Below are 20,776 nucleotides of genomic sequence, written 5' to 3' on the forward strand. Positions count from 1 at the left end.
AAGAATGGAAAAGAAAACAACAAAACAACATTGAACTCCACACACAACCTTCGAGGAAAAAAGAGTTAAGGTACAGAAACTAGTAAATTATGATATTCGCATTTGGAACTCTGGGCACTGAACTTGTGAGACTTCCAGTGAAGATGGCAACAAGTAAGGCTACTTATCTGTGAACTCTGCAGACTGTTCTGGTTTTAGTTTACTTTTATTTTGAATACTGTTAAAGCATGCTCAGCAGCATTTAACAACAACAACAATTAAATCTGTATACCACCCTTCATCCAAAGATCACAGGGCGGTTCACGACATAAAAATATAAAATGAGAACACAAAATACATAATACAACAAAAACCAATAACCCTTCCCTCACAAACACATTTAACAGACCATAGAATGTTAATCAGGCCTACTCACAGAGGAACATATTCACCTGGTGCCTAGATGGGTAGAGAAGGCACCAGGCAAGCACTCCACAAACGGGGAGACACTGCAGGAAAGGGCCACTCTTGTATTGCCACCCTCCTCATGGAGGAGACACAAGAAGAAGGGGCTCAGATGACAATCCCAAGGTCCAGGTTGGTTCATACAAGAGCCATTTAAGGCATTTTAAGTCTAAACCAACACTGTGAATTGGGCTGGGAAACTAACTGATAATCAGTACAGTTGGACCAGGATCAGTGCAATACGTTCACACCATCTTGTCCAGGTAAGAAACCTGACCACCAAATTATGCACTAGCTGAAGTTTCCAAACTGTCTTTAGATGCAGCCCCATGTATAATGCAGTAATAGTACAAACATATATCAACGTTACGTATATAAAAGCAATATTCATTAGACATAAGAGTTTTAATTTGCCAAATAGGTCAATCTTACGGTCGTTGTAGTTATGCTCATGTATTTTTCATTTCTAAGAATGTGGCATACATTTGTTTATTTACATGTAAATGTTATTCCGATCCATCCAAATGGTGACATTTTAGAAAAGCTACCAAATATTATGAGCTACACTCCCAAAATAATGGATGCAGATCAAGGACAACTTACTTTAGGCTGACTTGATGATGATTTTTTTCCATGTCCCTCCATAGTTGCTGCTGTACAAGGCAGACAGAAAGTAGCAGTATTGTGAATCATGTTATAATCAGCATTTCCAAAAGTAGCTAATTAAAGTATCATTAGGAGGCAATGCATATTTCCCAGATGTTAAAGGTAGGCACATCCCGGGTGAATAAAAATGTTTCTCTGGTGATTGCTTTCTCCAAAATCTGTATACAGCTCCAAGGCAACTGCTGATCCCAAGGACTTCAAATCATAAGGAGGCAGCATTAACGACATGCCTATTGTTTTCATTTCTGCTACTGCCAAGGACATTAACTGATAAAAAGCTGGTCTGTGCCGTTTCGTTTGGCAAGTTCAAAGTTGATTGGGAAACAGAACATCCACCAATCCAGGAGCCTTTTCTATGCTAAGCGCTACTTTGAAAGAAAAAGGTCTAATTGGTACGGCATCTTCTGCATCACAGATTTAGACTATTAAAACAATTCTGACACAGGCCTTGTACAAATGTAATGCTACAATGGAGAGGAAACTGAAAATGACCCATGGACTGGCATATTCCTCCCTCTTCTTCCTCTTCCAGTCATGTTCCTTCCTTTCCCCCTTTATTCCGCACCCCTTTCTGCACTAGCTATACTGAACATTATGTGTAAATGAGTCTAAATAGACCCATTGGGTTTAAATTTCTGAGTGGCTTTTGGCAGATTGGACTACAACATCAATAGCCCAGATCAAATAGGTACTGTGTTCTGTCTGGATTTTGGGTCGTGCTCCTCTTTATAATTGGTGCACACTCAGAGAGCCTGTGTGGTGTAGTGGTTAAGAGCGGTAAATTCATAATCTGGGGAACCGCTCCTCCGCATGCAGCTGCTGGGTGACCTTGGGCCAGTCACACTTCTCTGAAGTCTCTCAGCCCCACTCACCTCACAGAGTGTTTGTTGTGGGGGAGGAAGGGAAAGGAGAATGTTAGCCACTTTGAGACTCCTTAGAGTAGTGATAAAGCGGGGTATCAAATCCAAACTCTTCTTCAGTGAATCACTAGTAATGTTAGCATATCTCCTTGTGGGTTGACATGTAGTGATCCATAAGGCTTGGTTTGGCAAGAGATGCTGGGAAAGTGGTAGTGTGAGACATCTACAGCAGGGTTGGGGAACCTATTTTTTAGCGTGAGAGCCACATTCCCTCCTGGGAAACCTTCAGAGAGGCCAGCGGTAGGCTGACCAGACAGAGCAACAAGTGTAAATGTTATGTCTGTAAAGGAAGCGAGTTCCTACACACATGCACATACCTCTCTGCCTGTCCTTCATCCAGTTAAGCAAGAGGCAATATCAGAGTTCAAGGGCACATCCCAACCAAGCAAAAATATGCAATGTGCAAAGCAGAACCAGCTGGAATGCAGCCTTGGAAGTGTTCTGAAGGCCAGTCAGTGATGCCTGGAAGGAGCCTCCCCCCACACACACACCCCGCCCAAGTTAATGCTAGTTAACTATTAGTGTTGCATTTCTAATTGGGAGAGTAAAAATGATACACCTCCCCCATAACACATACACGTGTGTGAAATAGAGATATTAACCCACCACGACAGCAACAAGAACACAATACAATACAGTGGTACCTCGGGATGCGAATGGGATCCGTTGCAGAGCCTCATTCGCATCCCGAACAGAACATAAGACGCGACAGCGCGTCTGCGCATGTCACGTTTCGCCACTTCTGCACATGCGCGTGATGTCATTTTGACCGTCTGCGCATGCGCAAGTGGCGAAACCCGAAAGTGCTCAACCTGAAGCGTATTTATCCCGAGTTATGACTGTATCAATGAACAACTGGGGGGGGGGGGGGACAAAAACCAAAAGCTGAATGTCACTGTAAAAAAAGTTGTTCTCTAAAAATCACCTGACAACAAGAGTCTCACTCTTCTTTCAACAAGACTTTTGTAATTAACAGTTAGCTGCTTGACATGCCAAAATGCCAGAGTCAAACCTTTTCTTGGTCTGGAGACAAAATACTGTAATAAAAAAGCTTCATAGCTAAATCATTGTCTTTTTCTGAACTTGAACCTTGCAAAGAAACATCTGTACATCTAGACTGCATCTTTTCTATTGCCTCAATGTTTACAGTATTTTATCTATTCCTGTTATTATCAATGACTGGGTGAACCGGGGATAACACACCATGCATCTGATGAAATGGCCCGAGCCCCCAAGTGCTGATGGCATAAAAATCCGTTAATTTCCAAGGCAATATTGTCAAAGGCTTTCTCTGCATCCACAAAAATCAAAACAGCTTTTCTATTTATGTCAGTTTCCAAAAGTTCTAGAATATCTATAATATTCCTCACATTGTCTGACAAATGCCTGCCTGGTAGAAAGCCTGTTTGGTCCCTGTGAATCTCCTCTAACAGCACTTTTTTGAATCTTTTTGCTAGAATGTCTGCAAAAATTTTATAATCCACATTCAAAAGTGATATAGGGCGGTAATTCTTGACTTGATGTTTCTCAGTTTCTGTCTTTGGTATAAGTGAGATGAATGCTTCCTTCCACGATTCGGGAGCCTTTTTCCCCTCCAAAATTTGATTGCAGACTTCTTTCAATGGTTGTATTAACCAATCCTTCAATACTTTATAATATCTCGCAGTTAATCCATCTGGTCCTGGTGATTTTCCCAGCTTCATATCCTGGATGGCACTCTCTATTTCTTGATCTGTAATTTTCTCATTTAAACTCCTTCTGTTGTTTTCAGAGATTTTTGATAGTCCGTATTTTCCAATAAATTCTTCTATCTCCTGTTCATTTTTTGGCCCTTGTTTGTATAATTTCTTAAAGAAACTTTGAAAACAATTACTTATCTCATTTGGTTTATTAATAGACTTCCCATCTACTTCGAGTGATGTCACTGTATTCAATTTTTGTCTCTTTTTCAGTTGCCAAGACAGTAGCTTCCCACATTTATCTGCAGATTCAAAAGTCTTTTGTCTCATTTGTTTAATTTTCCATTCTATTTCCTGGTTCGTCAATTCCATATATTGTGTTTGATAGAATTTTATTTCTCTTAATATCTCCTGGGATTTAGGCTTAGATCTCAATTTCTTCTCCCCTTCTTTTATTAGATTCCAAATTTTCTCTTTCTTCTCATTCTGCTTTTTCCTCTTTATTGAATTCTGTTGTATTAGGAAGCCACGCATCACGGCTTTACTTGCGTCCCAAATGATTCTTTTTTCTGTGTCTGATCTCAAATTGATCTCGAAGTAGTCTTTAAGTGTTTCTTGGGCCTTTTTGCAAATTTCCCCATCTCCAAAGAGAGTGTCATTCATTCTCCATCTAAAGGTTCCAGCTGTTGACAGTTTCATTTCCATCTTGACAGCATTGTGGTCAGAGCAGGTCTTTGGGCAGATTTCTGTTTTTTTAACCTTTGATGCCAGATTACTAGAAATCCATATTTGATCAATTCTAGTCCATGTCATTTTTGCTTCAGAGAAGAAAGTCCCCTCCCTTTCCAGAGGGTTCCTAGTTCTCCAAATATCGATCAGATCCATAGTGTCAGTCAGGTCAAAAAAAGTCTTTGGTAGTCTTCCGTCATTAGATATTGTTTGTCTTTGGGCCTTATCCATGTTTGTAGAGACGACTCCATTCATGTCACCCATCATTATAATTTTAAAGTCCAAAAAGTCCATTAAAGTCTCATGCAACTTCTTGAAGAATTCAGCCTTCAACCCTAACCCTAACCCTTTGACAATATTTGTTGGAGCTTTATGAAGAGGAATCTCCAAGGAATGGGGGTAGGCAAGAACTTTGAAAATGGTATAAGTGCAATTTATTCTGAGCAAAAGGCCAAACTTATTGTAAATGGTATGGTTATGGATGAAATTCCAATAGAGAAAGGGACACGACAGGGATGCCCAATTTCCCCTCTATTGTTTATATCGGTACTGGAGGTTTTCCTTAACATGATTAGAAGAGACCAGCTGGTTAAAGGTATACAGGTCGGAACTAAACATTATAAGCTAAGAGCATTTGCAGATGACCTAGTTTTGACACTACAACAGCCAGAAACTAGTACAAAAAGAGTTTTGGAACTTATTGAAATATTTGGTCAGGTAGCAGGTTTTAAATTGAATAAACACAAGACAAAGGTGTTGGAAAAAAATCTCACGGTGGGGGAAAAAGATAGTTTTCAAAGAGAAACTGGTTTGGAAATTACTAAAAAGGTAAAATATCTGGGGGTGAACTTAACATCTAAGAATGTGAATCTATTTAAAGATAATTATGAGAAATGCTGGGCTGAAGTGAAGAAAGATTTCGATATATGGTCAAGATTGAGACTTTCCTTGTTAGGCCGAATTGCTGTAATTAAGATGAATGTATTGCCGAGATTGTTGTTTTTGTTCCAGACATTGCAAATTTTAGATAAGATGGACTGTTTCAAGAAGTGGCAGAAAGATATATCTAAATTTGTCTGGCAGGGCAAAAAACCCAGAATTAAATTTAAGATTTTGACTGATGCAAAGGATAGAGGGGGCTTTGCCCTGCCGGACTTAAAACTTTATTATGAAGCAGCAGCTTTTTGCTGGCTGAAACCATGGCTACTTCTTGAGAATACAGACATTCTGGACCTGGAAGGTTATGATAATAGTTTTGGTTGGCATGCATATTTATGGTATGACAAGGTAAAGGTACATAGAAATTTTAAAAATCATATTATTAGGAAAGCATTGTATAATGTATGGAATCGATATAAAGATTTGTTTGAAAGTAAAACCCCCAGGTGGCTGTCACCAATGGAAGCTAAGGCGGTAAAAAGATTGAACATGGATACAGACTGGCCAAAATATTGTGAAATTGTAGAATATGATGGTGAAAAGCTGAAACTACAGAGTTTTGAGAAATTGAAACCTAAAGTCCGAGATTGGTTACATTATTACCAGATTAATGAAACTTTTAAGCAGGACAGAAAACTAGGATTTCAGAAGGAGAGGTCAAAGTTAGAAACAGAATTGCTAGAACCCAATACTAAGAATTTGTCTAGAATGTATAATCTGCTGCTAAAATGGAACACACAAGATGAAACGGTTAAATCAGCTATGATTAAGTGGGCACAAGATATTGGTCATGATATTATGTTTGCTGACTGGGAGCAGTTATGGACCACAGGTATTAAATTTACGGCATGTAGTGCCCTGAAAGAGAACATAATGAAAATGATCTATAGGTGGTACATGACCCCAGTCAAGCTTGCAAAGATATATCATTTGCCCAATAACAATTGCTGGAAGTGTAATGAATGTGAAGGAACTTTTTATCACCTTTGGTGGACCTGCCCAAAGATTAAGGCCTACTGGGAAATGATCTATAATGAAATTAAGAAAATCCTTAAGTGGACATTTGTAAAGAAACCGGAGGCTTTTCTCTTGGGCATGGTCGGCCAATTGGTACCAAAGAAAGATAGGACCTTTTTTATGTACGCAACAACAGCAGCAAGAATCCTTTTGGCGAAGTACTGGAAGACTAAAGAACTACCTACTCTGGAAGAATGGCAGACCAAGGTGACTGAATTTATGGGACTGGCAGAGATGACCGGCAGAATCCGTGACCAGAAGAAAGAGACAGTGGAGGAGGACTGGAAAAAATTTAAAATCTATCTTAAAAATTGTTGTAAAATTTCGGAATGTTAAGATGTCAGGGGATTGGACACTAAGAATTACAGCTATAAATCGAAATTTATAAAGCAGAAACTCTTTTTAAGGAGAATTAAATATAAAAATGAGATGAAGAATTGCTAAAAATTTTGAAATTTGGATGCAGTGAAGGGGAGGTTTGGGGAAGTCGCATTATGTTTGTTTTGTTTTTTGTTTATGTTGTAAAATCAATAAAAATTATTATAAAAAAAAAAAAAAATTTCCAAGGCAATAAAAGGCTCTCGCTTATTTTCGCTGCTGCAGCAACAAGGACTCCTTTCTGTAAGACAGGTAGGCAAGGGCTTCGTTGTTGTTGTTTAGTCGTTTAGGACACTTCGCGATACGCATAATACAACAAACCTGGGGATTTACAACCCCCTGTGTACGTTTAACTAGGACGTGGACGCCAACCGAAAGCAGCCCGGCTTCCTCCCGAGTAAGCATGCACAGGGACTGAGACTGCAATCCTAACTGCGTTTACATGGCAGTAAGAAAGACCCACTGGCAAAAGGGCTACGCCGTCAACCCCCATTAAAAAGACAGAGGAGCCCCCTCCCCGAGCCCACCCGCTCGTCTCTGCTGGGACAAACATCACATTATTTATGGCGCCTGGGAGTATTTAAAATGCAATCACGACCGCAGGACCAGCATCCCTCAGAAAGGAAGCGGATCCGGGCGTGTTCCGGGGAAAAGAAAACAAACCCCGGGTAGGTCCGGCCCCTTCACCACCCCGCTCTCTCCTCTCACCTGGCCGCGGGGACGCCACGGCAGCCCTCCGAGCGCGCTCGGCTTTGTCGATCCGGAGTGGCGCCGGGAGCCGCTTGGTCTGCCCTGCGCACTTCCGGCCCAGGCGCCGCCCCGCCGCTTTTTCTTGCGTGGGAAAGCCGAGCCAGGCGGCCACGTGCCGGGCGTTGCGCATCAGCCTCCTTGCTTTTCGGGCCTCTCTCCGCCCCACTTGGCCTCTCCGGGGCTGGCTGAGGAGGCCCTCCCCTCGCCCCCCCCCCCGCCATCCCTTCATGGTCTAGTTTCGAAACTGCAACGGGAAAACAAAGCTTTTTAAAAAGTTAACGTGGGGTGGTTGCGTTGGTTCATTTAAAGGGAGAAAAATAGTAAGCCACTCTTGAGTGAGCTTTGCAGCGCGCTTGCCTGCCTTTTCACACAGGGGGTGTTGCGCGAGCGAAGGGAGAAAAAGGTTACTGGTTTGCCCCTTGGAAAAAACGGAATATGAGAGATGAAGTGACGCCCTGCTAAGAGATGTACTTGCCCTTTTGTGCTAATTAAACATAGCTCTAACTGCTATCATGTTTCCCTTTCATTTTCTCTTTCTAAAGATACACTCTCACCCATTTCAACTACAGTATTGTTCATATGACTTGGCTTAAACTTCCTTTCTGCTTGGAGGTGTAGACACAGTTGTGCTCAATCCCAGCAATATTAAAATCTTCACTTCTGTTACAGCAGGAGATTACTGTTATAAGAATTTGAAGGTCTTAAATATATATTTACACACACACACACACACACACACACAGAGTCATACCTCAGGTTACAGACGCTTCAGGTTGTGTTTTTTTGGGTTAAGGACCCGCCAAAACCCGAAAGTACCGGAATGGGTTACTTCTGGTTTCGGCAGTCGCGCATGCGCAGAAGCAGTAAATCGTGCTTTGCACATGTGCAGAAGCACTGAACCGCAACCTGTGTGTGTGCAAACGCGCCGCTGCAGGTTGCGAAAGTGCATCACGTTCGCAAACCAAGCGTCCAAGCTTTAATAAAGATCAGGCTTACTAGCTGCTTTGCTTCTCAATATTCTCTGGTTGGTCTCTGTTATTTTCTCCTACCAATAGAGAACCTGCAAAAGGACTCTATATGGGCTCTTGGGTACCCCATAAGGGAAAAGGAGCAGTCCCCCCCCCCCCACATAACACCTGTGCATCTTGTGGAGTTTTTTTGTTGATAATTTATATACTACTTAATTACAATACAGTGGTACCTCGGGTTAAGTACTTAATTTGTTCTGGAGGTCCGTTCTTAACCTGAAACTGTTCCTAACCTGAAGCACCACTTTAGCTAATGGGGCCTCCTGCTGCTGCCACGCCGCTGGAGCCCAATTTCTGTTCTTCTCCTGAAGCAAAGTTCTTAACCTGAAGCACTATTTCTGGGTTAGCGGAGTGTGTAACCTGAAGCGCATGTAACCCAAGGTACCACTGTAATACCTAAAGGGTGTAAAAGTAACTGATTAGAAGAGAGATAAAAATAAGTTAAAACTATAAAATTAGAATACAGTTAAACTGTCTGCTGGGATTAAAAAAATGTCTTAAGTATTCAGCAGAAATTCAAAGGAGAGGGTGTAGAATCTTAGAAATGTATTTCTAGTCTGTATGTAACATAACTACAGTCATACCTCGGGTTATAGACTCTTCAGATTTGCATTTTTTTGGGTTATGGATGCGCCGAAACCTGGAAGTACCGGAACGGGTTACTTCCGGGTTCCGGTGGTCACGCATGCGCAGAAGTGCTAAATCACGCTTTGCGCAAAAGCGCTGAATCACAACCTGCATGTGCACAGACACTGTGGATTGTGAACGCTGCGGGTTGCGAACGTGCCTCCCGCACGGGTCACTTTTGCAACCCAAGCGTCCACTGTAATGCCATTTGCTTCTGTAAACAGAAATGCTTGCTGAAAGATATTGCCTGCTTTTTCATATGTGTCAAAGGAAGTTAGTGGAAAGTTTTCAGATACCCTTTGAAGCTCCTCCCTGTTTTTGTAACCTGCAATCCATCAAGTGCTTGAAGTAATTCAGTCCCTGCTTTGTTTCTTAATTAACGCCTGTTAAGTGATGTATAGCCACCTAATGGCCTTTTCTATCTGTGCTTCCCAAAGGAATGTAACAGATATGGGACCTGAATTATAAGAAGGTGTGAAGGAGTTTCCTTATGTCTGGTTTTCTCAAGGTCTTGATAAGTCAGGACTGGTCTAATAGCCAGGAGGCTCCTGAGAGGGAGGAGGAAAGGCGGGGACAGGGTCTACATTTATCTGGGAGTTCCATAAAATTGGAAACCTAAGTTTGCTGCTTCCTCTTCTGCATGTGTGTATATGATTTTGGTTATATCTTTCTGCATGTAATTTTCTTAATATAAATAAGGCTGCAGTCCTATAATGCTTTTTTGAAAATAACTTCCGTTGAATAGTAGAAATTGTGAAGCACAAGTAGATGTTTAGATATGTATTGTGGGCATATGTAGGTTTACAACCCCCTAAGTATCAAGGTTAGTTTCATACATCACATTCATAAGGAATAGGCATACAATATTCTACATACTGCATATTTCAAGTTGCGTGGATTGCATAGGTGTAATGTTGTATGTGTTTTGGCCATATAGGGCACGTATGGCAGTTTTAACTTGGGAGCAATTTAAGAATTCAGTATGGTGCTTACAGAATTAAAGAATTGGATGAAATGCAAAGAACAAGGAAACCTCAATACAACAAAGATTAGGAAGCACTTTCCCACATTATCAGTTTTCATGCCTATCTTTAGCATGTGGTGCACAACTGAGTTTGTAAATTGTTTGCCCTTAAATTTGGCACCATAGCTATACTTGATTAGGAAACAATAAGCCCTGAACTACAACATCTTAATAGTTGACTCTGTTCTGACAGATCTCTGAAGCAAAATATCCAGAAGTATCTAGAAGCCTTTGCTGTTATTCTCAAGCAACATGAATGTAAGTATGTTCTGTATTTAGGGGTGTCTGTGCAGGGGGCATAAGGGGAGAGGAGACTGAGGGAAAAGTTTGCTTCACAGCCAGAAGTCTTGACACCAATAGCCTTGGCACTTCACTGGAGACTGGCAAAAGTCAAGTAGAAGTACACTAGAAATATATCCTGGGTTTAAATTGATCTACTTTTTATCTGTTACTACAGTGGTGGCTAAAATTACCCAGTTCAGAGAATACTCTGAAGGTATCTACTAAAGTTTTACACTGAAGTATAGTGGGTTTGGGCCTCACCAGCACTTTAAAACATCTAATAAACCTCTCATCATTCTGTGCTACTTTGAAAATGGAACAGGATACAAATGCAACAAACAGAAATATTTGTCACTTTTTAAGTTGCACTGATTTAAGTTAAGTTATTTTTACTGCCATCCCCACCTGAACAGTGATATTTTAAGATTTTCTACAATATTTTTTACAAGAACTTGAATATAGTTGTTTAAGAAATGTATGGGTTTTTTTGTTTATGTCATGATCTGTCTGTTTTATTTGTAGTGGTCACAGATGAATGAAGACTTGAGTTTCAGAAAACTAATAAATGGTTCAGAATGTCCAGAAACTCTCAAATATGACTTTAATAAAAATGGGGAGCTTAGGCATATGGATACCAATGAACCTTTTGTTTATGATTATCAAGATTCAGATAATGCTAATCACCGACATTATCAATTTCTTGGATACTTAATTACGCAGTATGTTTTCGAGCTCCTGGAAAAGACATGCAAACTGCAAAAGGTTTACATCCCAACAAATGCTCCAGACAATGAACGTTGCAGTTTTTTTTTCATGAGTGAGAATGCCTTAACTAATTGCTCAACTCTAGTCGTCCTCCTTCAAGACAAGGGACCTTTCCGTGCAGGTCAGTGGGGACGAAAAGTCATCGTTCATGAAGGCCTCCAACACGGATCTCAAATACCATTCATCATAAAGGCTCTGCAGTGCTCTTGGGGAGTGATTGTTTTAAATCCCAATGATAACTTCCTTGAACTGAAGACAGAACAAGAATGCTTAAGCCTGTCTGAGGAAAAAGACTCCACGTCTCCACTACAATTACCCGTGGCAGTCCCAAAGAGAGCGAGCAGTAGTCCTGAAGAGCATACAAGTTACGTTTGGGACCATTTCATTTCAAAGAGCACAGCCGAAAAGGTGGCTTTCATTGCCCATGGCTATGGAGGTTTGGTTTTCATCGACCTCCTCATGCAGAGAACTTCAGAGGTAATGAACAAAGTAGGTGCTGTTGCACTTATTGACTCCACACACCACACACCGCACCAGACACAAGGCATTTCGCAGGTGCAGGCCTGGATATGGAAACATTGCCGAGAGTGGGTATCACACAGTGAACCTTTAGATAAGTCAATAGGCTTTATGGTGAAAGTGGATTGCCCTACAGTCTCCACAGGAACTGAAAATTATAGCCTGGCTCCTTCCTCTAGTCTACAGTCCATTTTCAATTATCTTAAGAGTGCACTGAAAGTCTTCACTAAACAGCCGTTCAGTCGTTCACCTATTCTTACAAGGAGCAAATCAATTAAAACAAGTTAAGCATCTGTTATTCATAGCCATTTTTTCTTCTAATAGAAGTTTTGTACTAGCTTCGATGCTTAAGCTTATTGTTGAGGTAAAAGTACTTTATCTAAATACGGAGCATACCATTACCAATCTAATATTTGTTGTCCCATTTCTATTTCTGAAACTTTATGTGAAAGTAAATGTAACAACTGTTCCTTGTTTCTGGCAAAACTTACTTCCTTCCTTTGAAAAGTCTGGGGTTTAATCTGAATAAATCACTGTATACATTGCAATTTTGAGTGGAAACTTCAGTGCATAGCAAAAAGAATGAGAAAACTTTGATTGAAAGATGGGTTTACCCCTTCATCCTTCCTACTGTATCATCATACTTTGACACAATACAGTTGAGTTTAATTCTTAATATCTTAAAATATTTATTTTTTAAATAAACCAATTTTAACATTTAAACTCCCACCTACCATCCTTTTCCAAAAGAGAATTTCCCATTTTGGGTTGTGCAACTAGAAATACCTTATTATTTCTGTAGATGTAGTGTTCAGCTGATGGCTGGGAAATTAGGACAGATAGTGGGAGTAGTTAAAACATTTCAGAATAAAAACCCAGTCATTACTTTTACCTTTTCTTCAGGACGCTTCTACAGGACATGGTAGCTCTAGAATGATTCTTGTTAATTATATCCTTATATAGCCTGAAAGCATTTATTTAGAACAATAACATATTACTCTCCTGCAGCTTCTTTGACATATTAGAATTAAATAAGTTGCAGCCTAAGCAATTCCAGTCAATTCCATTGAAAAATGAATTAATGAATGTCTGTCTCTGAGGCTGACCAATATGATCCTGTGTACAAAAAAGACCAGTCTCAGCTCCTTTCTTCCATTCGCTTTCAAAATGCAATTGGCAGATGTTTGGAGAAGACGTGGAATCATCAGCTTTAAGCAGTTCATATTCCACCTGTCGCTCCTCTCCCAGTGGAGCATTAAATGCCTTGATACAGAAGGTCATACTTGGGAATATTCTTTGGATCAATTGGGCTTCGTACGATTAGTTTTCCACGCATTGCTCCACGGTAAATCACCTCAATCAAATCTATGAAGTCTTGTTTTGTTTTGAAACTTCCCACAAATTTAGTGTGATCTGGAGATCTAAGTAGGAAAGCAAAAGGGAACAAAGTAAATGAAAGCTGGAACAACAACGTACAAGCTTAAATTCTGAAATAGTCATAGCTCCAAATCTGAACCCTAAAAAAACTCATGCCACAAATCATTTAGTCTTTAAAGCAGGGATGAGAAACCTCAGGCTTAGGGGCCAAATGTAGCGCTTTGAGACTCTACCTCAGGCTTTGAGACTCTTCCTCAAGTACTTTGGCCAGGCTGGAACATGTTCTTAACTGTGATGTTGCATTTTGCTTACCTGGATGGAGAGTTGCAAACCAATTAACAGCAGGCTGGGGAACCGTATGGGCCCACTCCCATGGGCCAATTTTGACAGGTGGGCTGGATAGTTTTGCATGAAACAGCCTGGCTGACCAAATAAGGAGGCCTGGTGGACCAGAGGCTCCCTACCCCTGGCTTAGAGGCGTTGATGATTAAAAGGTATATATATCCTGTTAAATGTGGTACACAGTGGTATCTCGGGTTAAGAACTTAATTCGTTCCGGAGGTCCGTTCTTAACTTGAAACTGTTCTTAACCTGAAGCACCACTTTAGCTAATGGGGCCCCCTGCTGCCGCTTGCTAACATCACAAATGGTCACAAACAAATATTATTCCAAGAATAGCTTGTACTTGGGTTACATGCAAACCAACTTACCCATAATCCACTTTCATATGCTGCCCGTTGAAAAAGAAGACAGTTGATGGAATATAGCTGATGTCAAAATATTGGGTGTACACTGGCACTTTGTTTACATCCACCAAGTAAATTGCAGCCATTTTACTTAAGTCATGAGATGTTTTTGCAAGCTGTAGAGAAAAGGTTATAAAAAGTTATACTGTCCAATATGAGAGGGCAAGAAATAAAGTCTTGAATTAAATTTAACACATTTTGAGAACAGATTGATAATTGAAGCACCAGTGCAGGTGGGTTGTTGTTGTTTTTTGCGGGGGGGGGGGTGGGTGGGTGGGAATGACATGAAGGAGTAACTAATGTCCGTTTACTTCTGGGGCCAACACCAGCACAACTATGTGCTGTCAAAATATCAGTAGGGCTGAAGTGTTGGTAATCTGGGTTAGGACCAGGATACCAAAGCACTATCTCTTGCCATACATTTCTATGTAATGTAAATATTTTAAAGTGGAAAGTAAAATAAACTAGTAAAAATGAAATTTAAGAGTCTTCCAAAGAGTGGCTGATATTTTTACCCCGTGTCTCCTTTTCCCTCCCCTGGCCTCCTGAGTTCCATTTTTATATTTTTATACTTAAGCCTCTGCATGGCACCCGTTCTTTGTAAAGCACAACGTACGCAGATGTTACTTTATTAATAAAACATTTATTATTAAATTGCTTCTTATTAACACAGAAAACTTTCAAGGGAATTCTGGTAGTAAAATGTCCTCTTTTTTGTTCACAGCCGTGGGGGTGTGCGTGTGGGGAAAAAGTGTCTGACAAATTCCTACTGGGAGTGAGGAGAAAAAATGCAATTGCAAGGAGCAAAATTCGCCTGCTCACAATATCGTCCAGCTGCATGCAGACAAGATCTTCATCTCTGCCGAAGCGGAGGACCAGGACTTTCTCGGCCACGCTCTTGATTGCCTCATCCACCTCCTTTTTGCTGCCGAGCTTGGGCAGCAAAAAACTCATGGCGACTGAGCGAGGCGGGAGGCTCAGACAAGCTGCTGCAGCGCGGCCACCGACCCATGCGGAGCGCATGCGCACAAGCTTCTTTCGCGCAAAAAGAGGGCAGTCGCGAAGCTCTTCTTGCAGCTCCTCGTGATTGGCTCGGAAACTGGCCAACCAGTGGCAACGATTGCTCAGCTCCTTCGGAAATGGATAACTGGCCTGGTGACGTTAGCGGAACTATTCGAGGGTGGGGGGAGGGAGCATCTGCATACCCACTTCCGGCGGGAAGGTGATTGGAGCCGGACCGGGCATGTGCGGAGGAGTGGAGCGCGCGGAGCTTCAGTCTGAGGTGATTGTTTAGGATGGCGCCGAAAATATTTTCTGAGCGGGTGTGATGCTGGGATAGCAGAATGTGAACGGCATTACGAGCCTCCAAATATATAGAGTTGCGTTGGTGCACGCTGGATTTCTGGGTGTACCTACTCAGAAGTAAGTCCCCTGGAGTCCAGCTAAGAGTTACTCCTAGGTAAACCTGTATGCCATGCATAGCCAAACGACCTTCCAGTTGTTTTGGGACTACAATTCCCATCATCCCTGACCACTGGTCCTGTTAGCTAGGGATGATGGGAGTTGTAGTCTCAAAAAACATGGGGAGGGCCAAGTTTGGCCATGCCTGCTGTATGCTCTAGGTTTGCAGCCTCCATCTGGTTGAAACTAATGGGCTTAAGTGCACTTAGCTGTCTTTTACTGTGGCTTCTGTGAGGAACACACTTGAACGACTGTGTGTGGAGCTGGAAGATGGGTGTTAGAAGTGCACAAGGCAGTTAATGTTGATTCCATAGAGCAGCCTTTCTCAACCTGTGGGTCCCCAGATGTTGTTGAACTACAACTCCCACCACCCCTAGCTAGCAAGGCCACAGCTCAGGGATGATGGGAGTTGTAGTCCAAGAAAATCTGGGGACCCACAGGTTGAGAACCGCTGCCATGGAGAAACAGATAGCTCCCTCTTTTTCCTGCTTCTCCTTTTATAAAAAAGGCAACTGATTTCCTTGTCTGGAGTTAAAAGATCATAGGAAGCTGCTTTATACCAAGCTAGATCAGTGGTCCATCTGTTTTAGAATTTTCTGCAGCTCTCTTAGGGTTTCAAACAGGATAGTCTACCTGGAGATTGAATATGGGACTGTCTGCACAGTGCTCCACAACTGAACTATGGCTCTTTGGTTTCTCTTCCCCAGTGGTGTAGATGGCAAAAGGGAGGTGTCCTGATAAAGGAAACACAGGGCTGAGAAGACTGATCTGGGGGGGAAAAACCCTTAAAAGAGTTATCTGAAGTCTTCAAAAAAGTTCTATATGACATGTAGCTTTTGTGCAGCTTAGAGAACAATTCCATATGATGCTGCAGCTGATCATTAGTGGAGGAAAGTTGTCAAACTTCTTATTTCTTAAAGCACTTTAACCATGTGGAAACCAGTTTTAATATTCTCAAACCTATGTTTTCTTCCAGAACCCGTGGGCTTCAAAGCATAGTAGCAAGTAACTGCATACTTGACAAAAGGAAAGGTAACTTAATATTTCTATAAAACCAATCTTCTTATTTCATAGATATTTCTGGCTGGAGGCCCAATTGCTCCTAGTCCTCTTTTTAGGACTGCAAATTGTGTTTATTGAATTTGGCCACCAGCAATATAATTAGTTATATATAAAGTTATTTTGAATCAGGGTGGTAATGCAGATGGAGCTCATTTGAAAGCTTTACTGAAATTAGTGGGGCCCATGTACTGTAATTAAAGATGGGCATATAAAAAAGTTTCTGGTCTGTGAGATTTTCCCATGAGTTCATTTACAAGTCTTGTACATGCTGTTTCCACATTAATATTTGGGTTTTTAAAAATGCATTTTGAATGTATTTTCTCATATGAATTTCTAAACATTTTATTTCAAAATATTGAGTTTTTAATAAATGTCTGATGTAAAGTGCATAACCTATTTTTCCAAGTTAGGAAGACTTTGCATTATGCTTTGAAATTGGATGACTTTGTTGCTGATGTAAGTGAAGGGCCTATGAGGGTGAAAGGAGAAAAGGCTGATAATTCTATTGGTTCTTCAGTGTTATTTGTTATTAAAATATCAATACATGGAGCTATGATAGAGTGCAGGGTTATTGAACTGAGGAACTCTAATGCTCCTCCTTAAATCCATACACTGAGTTTTCCAACAAGTTATTCATAAGACACAAACTTATCCCTCCCTTTGAAGCATCCCACAGCTTTGTCCCACCCCAGCTCTTCCTTTTATGTCCAGCCTTTTATTTCTCAGTATCTATCACATTCATTTCTCCAACTGGCATTTTCAGTTGCCTAAAGTCTCTTAATTTCCACAGTACAATCCTATTCATCAGGGCTCGGGGAGCTTGTTTTAGTTTTAGGTTTGCATTCCCTTATGAGGAGACTTCCAGGGGCTGTATGCAAGTGGAGGGCAGGGTCAGGGGCAAAAGAGGGTGGAGCAGTGGATTGTAGGCACCCAAAAACCAGCCATTTCTACAATACCCCTCCTCCTCTTCGAGGAAGTAAATGACATTATTACAGTTCAGTGACACATTCCAGGTACACTCAAGCAGGGCATGAAGGAGGGCTAGTGAGGGGGTGTGGCATTGCATAGGAAGGGTCCTGTCGGTCAGAAGAAACACTCAGAAGGCTGCCTTTTGGCCATGGTTCCCCCACTCCTTTAAATCTTTACCCTGAAGAAAGTCCCACTGAGTTTACTTCTAGGTAAAGAGGTACAGAACGGCACCTTTAGACAAGCTTCATCAATCCTCCCTTGCTCTATTACAAGACTAGAATGCATGTTTTCTAATTTTTCAACGATGTAAGTGGGAGTAGGAGACGTGAGGAAGTCCAAAGAAGTTATGAGATTTTGTTATGACATAACTAATGTTGTTTATTATTTGTGCATTTCTTTTATTAAAAAAAAACCTTAATAAATATTTTTTTAAAAAAATAGAATGCATGTTTTTACTGACATACAAAGTGAGCAGTATTTTAAGGTAGTTAAGATTAGGAGCAGCTTCAGCTTGCTAATACTGAATTATCTTCTGTTTTCCATGTATAATTGCAGATAACAGCCGAACATCACATTTCCAATTACAAACTTCTAAAATATGCATCTATTTAATATTATTAGAAGATCTGTCTTCCAATTAGCAGCATCAGATGGGACAAAAAGGAGATTATTTTTAATAATGCCCAGCAGAGTCATAACTTGTAGAACTTTGGTTTTGTCGGCTTGGTTGAACAAGGATTCCTCCCCAAGTGCTACTGAGAAACTAGATTTGGATGGATGGAAACATGTAATGCGGTCTGCACAGCAAGAAGAAGCCACTGAAAGAACATCACAGAGTGAAGAAGATTCTCCTTTAGCGGTTACTAGGGAACTTATTGAGATGTGGAGACTATCGGGCAGACTGGTTCCTGAAAATATTAGCGAAGAAGATTTCAAGACTTTAAACGAATGTCCCACCAAGAGTTCCATAAGGAAGTACTTAAAATTCTTGGCTATAAAAGAAAACAGGAAGAAAGCTGACAGAGAAAAGAAAGAAAAACGAAATGAAGCAAAAAAGGAACGAATGTTAAACACTCAGGAAAATGCTGGTGGTGAGCTACCAAATACATTTCTCCCTAAGTTTTGGACTAGGTCACAGGATGCCATGTACAACTGGAGAGCAGCCCAGTCTATGATCTTTGGTCAGCCTCTGGTGTATGATATGAACTATGAAAATTATATGTCACACAGAGAAATGGAGAATACAGTGAAACAGCTGATGGAATGTGAAGGGGCCAATCGTAGAGCTTTGGACCCATTTCACTTGCATTATTGTAATCTCAAAGCAGGTGGTCCGTATCACAAAGAATTTGTCAAACGTTACGGAGAAGCATGGGACAAGTTGTTTGTGACTGTGACAGAAAAGTCTTATGTTGAAGTCTTTCCAAAAGACCAACTTGTCTACTTAACTGCTGATTCTCCCAATGTGATGAAAACATTTGAGCATGATAAGATCTATATAATTGGATCAATAGTTGATAAATCAATGAAGACTGGACTCTCCCTTGCTAATGCAAAACGGCTGGACTTGGCAACAGCACGCCTTCCTTTGGATAGGTGCTTGCAATGGGGGGAGGGTGCCAAAAATCTCACTCTAGATCAAATGATGCGCATCTTATTAACACTGAAAGATACTGGGAATTGGAAGGAAGCTCTGCAGTTTGTTCCACAAAGAAAACATGAAGGCTTTGTGGATACGTCTTCCTGGTCAAAGCAGCAAATTGACACATGGAAGAAAACAAAGTTGCATGAAAAAATGGCTGGTCAAAGAAAGGCACACAAGCAGTTCGCACAAAATTTCTCCAGGCGGCAAACACAGAAAAACTGGTGGGAAGATGTGTCTTAATAGCATGTTAGCCACCCAGTGTTTGACTAATTGTAAGTTTGAATTAAATCAAGATTTAACCTTAAGATTTTAACTGCTTAAACTTTTCTCTAGCTCTTGAGTTGCATGGGTGTCAGCCAAAGTGACACAAGAACATGCTTTTCTACAAAAATGAATGTGACATATTTATTGCCTGTTATTCAATATTCAGTGATAAGTTCCAGAAGTTATTCAAGAGCCCAATAATATCAAAATGTGACAGTGCATGTTGTAACCTTCACTCCTTCACTACCCTATTCTAGTAAGGGAATTGGTTTTCAGGCTGTGGATGCCAAATGAACTTCCCTCACAATACTTAACTATAAGATGAGGTCATGAATGTTTATATCATTCACAAGCACCCTTGGCTTCAAAAGATCCACAGACGCTTATGTCCAGGGTGTCAGTGCCAATACTTGGTAAAGCAGAATAGATTTCTTCAGCCCCTACTGGCTAGCTCAGACCTGAAGCAAGTGAGAGTTCAGCAGCATGCTGCTGTTGCTGTACTAGGAACAATTTCTGAATGCTAGGGCAGCACAATGAATTTTATCTGTTTTATAAAGTTGCTGGACAAGAAGGAACCTACATTTTCTGGTAAATAGCAAATATGACCATTATAGTCCGGTAATACGTAGATGTATGTAAATACGAGCTTAGTTGTGGTCGCATTGAAAAATAAATGGAAATTTATTTGATTTATGTTAGTTATGTGGCCTTTTTTTTTACAAGGAAAAAGCTAGATATTTAATGTTAATAACAAATTGGATCCATAATCATTATTGTGGCTTATGTGGTGCTTTTTGGCCCAAGGGCCACCCAAGCATTGAACAACTGATAATTACAGCAAAAGATACAATAGAAAAACCAATTCAAAGAACATAAGAAGATCCTGCAGGATCAGATTCGTGACCCATCAATAGTCAAGTACATGTCTATGGAAAGCCCAAAAGCAGAATATGAATGTTCACTAGCATCTGGTGTTCAGAGGCATACAGAGGTAGTATATATCCATCCTGACTAGCCACTATTATTACAGTGGTACCTCAGGTTACAGACACTTCAGGTTACAGACTGCCAACCCAGAAATAGTACCTTGGGTTAAGAACTTTGCTTCAGGATGAGAACAGAAATTGTGCAGCGGCAGCAGGAGGCCCCATTAGCTAAAGTGGTACCTCAGGTTAAGAACAGTTTCAGGTTAAGAACGGACCTCCAGAACGAATTAAGTTCTTAACCCGAGGTACCACTGTAGCCTTATTCTCCATCAACTCCATCCAAAATGGTGGCCATCAATACATTGTCTGACAGCAAATTCCAGTTTATGTGCTGTATGAAGAAGTACTTGCTTTTGTTTTGCTGAATCTTCCTATATTCAGTTTCATCAGATTACTCCAGGTATTTTGACAGGGACGAAACCTTTCTACAACTTGCATAATTTATACATCTTTTCAGTTTCTTTCCTAATGACCCCTAATACAGAATTCACATTTTTCA

The 20,776-nt window shown here is 40.8% G+C and overlaps 4 protein-coding genes across 14 annotated transcripts in view; 2 read left to right on the forward strand and 2 right to left on the reverse strand.

Annotated features, from left to right (window-relative positions):
* The window catches only part of SENP7 (SUMO specific peptidase 7), a gene marked incomplete at its 5' end in the record, with an annotated part of 43,461 nt that extends 35,710 nt beyond the window's left edge, over positions 1–7,751 (reverse strand). For 4 of the 6 annotated variants that reach the window (XR_014156071.1, XM_081859633.1, XM_081859631.1 and 1 more), the window contains 2 exons: positions 1,048–1,097; positions 7,481–7,751. Coding sequence is in view for 5 of the 6 variants with exons in the window: in XM_081859633.1 (XP_081715759.1) it covers positions 1,048–1,097; positions 7,481–7,751 (321 nt within the window). Of the gene's footprint in view, positions 1–1,047; positions 1,098–3,187; positions 3,306–7,480 lie in introns of those variants that run through there. The other 2 variants (XM_081859630.1, XM_081859632.1) reach the window with 2 other exon arrangements.
* LOC309340749 (putative protein ARB2BP) lies at positions 6–12,238 on the forward strand. Of its 5 annotated transcripts, none has more exons than XM_081859791.1 (3): positions 6–153; positions 10,395–10,459; positions 11,006–12,238. In XM_081859791.1, exons 2-3 carry the CDS (start codon positions 10,454–10,456, stop codon positions 12,053–12,055), a joined length of 1,056 nt encoding a protein of 351 aa, XP_081715917.1. In that variant the 5' UTR covers positions 6–153; positions 10,395–10,453; the 3' UTR covers positions 12,056–12,238. The 5 variants fall into 5 exon arrangements, with proteins under 5 accessions (XP_081715917.1, XP_081715919.1, XP_081715916.1 ...); XM_081859793.1 differs by having other exon boundaries at positions 53–70; XM_081859790.1 differs by lacking the exon at positions 6–153 and adding an exon at positions 7,306–7,440.
* Positions 12,239–12,431: 193 nt separating this feature from the next.
* On the reverse strand, positions 12,432–14,928 carry TXNL4B (thioredoxin like 4B). Its single transcript, XM_081859850.1, has 3 exons — positions 14,713–14,928; positions 13,855–14,006; positions 12,432–13,188 (listed from the first exon to the last, which is right to left on the reverse strand). The coding sequence occupies exons 1-3, from the start codon at positions 14,911–14,913 to the stop codon at positions 13,023–13,025; spliced, it is 519 nt and encodes a 172-aa protein (XP_081715976.1). The 5' UTR covers positions 14,914–14,928; the 3' UTR covers positions 12,432–13,022.
* A 157-nt stretch (positions 14,929–15,085) lies between these two features.
* TRMT10C (tRNA methyltransferase 10C, mitochondrial RNase P subunit) lies at positions 15,086–19,980 on the forward strand. Of its 2 annotated transcripts, none has more exons than XM_081859773.1 (3): positions 15,086–15,172; positions 16,328–16,383; positions 17,938–19,980. In XM_081859773.1, the coding sequence occupies exon 3, from the start codon at positions 17,981–17,983 to the stop codon at positions 19,265–19,267; it is 1,287 nt and encodes a 428-aa protein (XP_081715899.1). In that variant the 5' UTR covers positions 15,086–15,172; positions 16,328–16,383; positions 17,938–17,980; the 3' UTR covers positions 19,268–19,980. The 2 variants fall into 2 exon arrangements, with proteins under 2 accessions (XP_081715899.1, XP_081715900.1); XM_081859774.1 differs by lacking the exon at positions 15,086–15,172 and adding an exon at positions 15,173–15,312.
* Positions 19,981–20,776: the final 796 nt, after the last annotated feature.

Source organism: Podarcis erhardii, assembly GCF_964252035.2.
Source record: "Podarcis erhardii genome assembly, chromosome: 4".
NCBI classification, from domain to species: Eukaryota; Metazoa; Chordata; class Lepidosauria; order Squamata; family Lacertidae; genus Podarcis; species Podarcis erhardii.

Bases quoted from the DNA above. Each gene is read 5' to 3' on its own strand.
- TXNL4B (XM_081859850.1), bottom strand. From the start codon at position 14,913: ATGCGCTCCGCATGGGTCGGTGGCCGCGCTGCAGCAGCTTGTCTGAGC. The intron at 14,007-14,712 runs GTGAGCAGGCGA...TTTTCTCTACAG, and splicing joins GCATGCAGCTGGACGATATT to CTTGCAAAAACATCTCATGA. The intron at 13,189-13,854 runs GTAAGTTGGTTT...TTTCCTACTTAG, and splicing joins CATATGAAAGTGGATTATGG to ATCTCCAGATCACACTAAAT.
- TRMT10C (XM_081859773.1), top strand. From the start codon at position 17,981: ATGCATCTATTTAATATTATTAGAAGATCTGTCTTCCAATTAGCAGCA.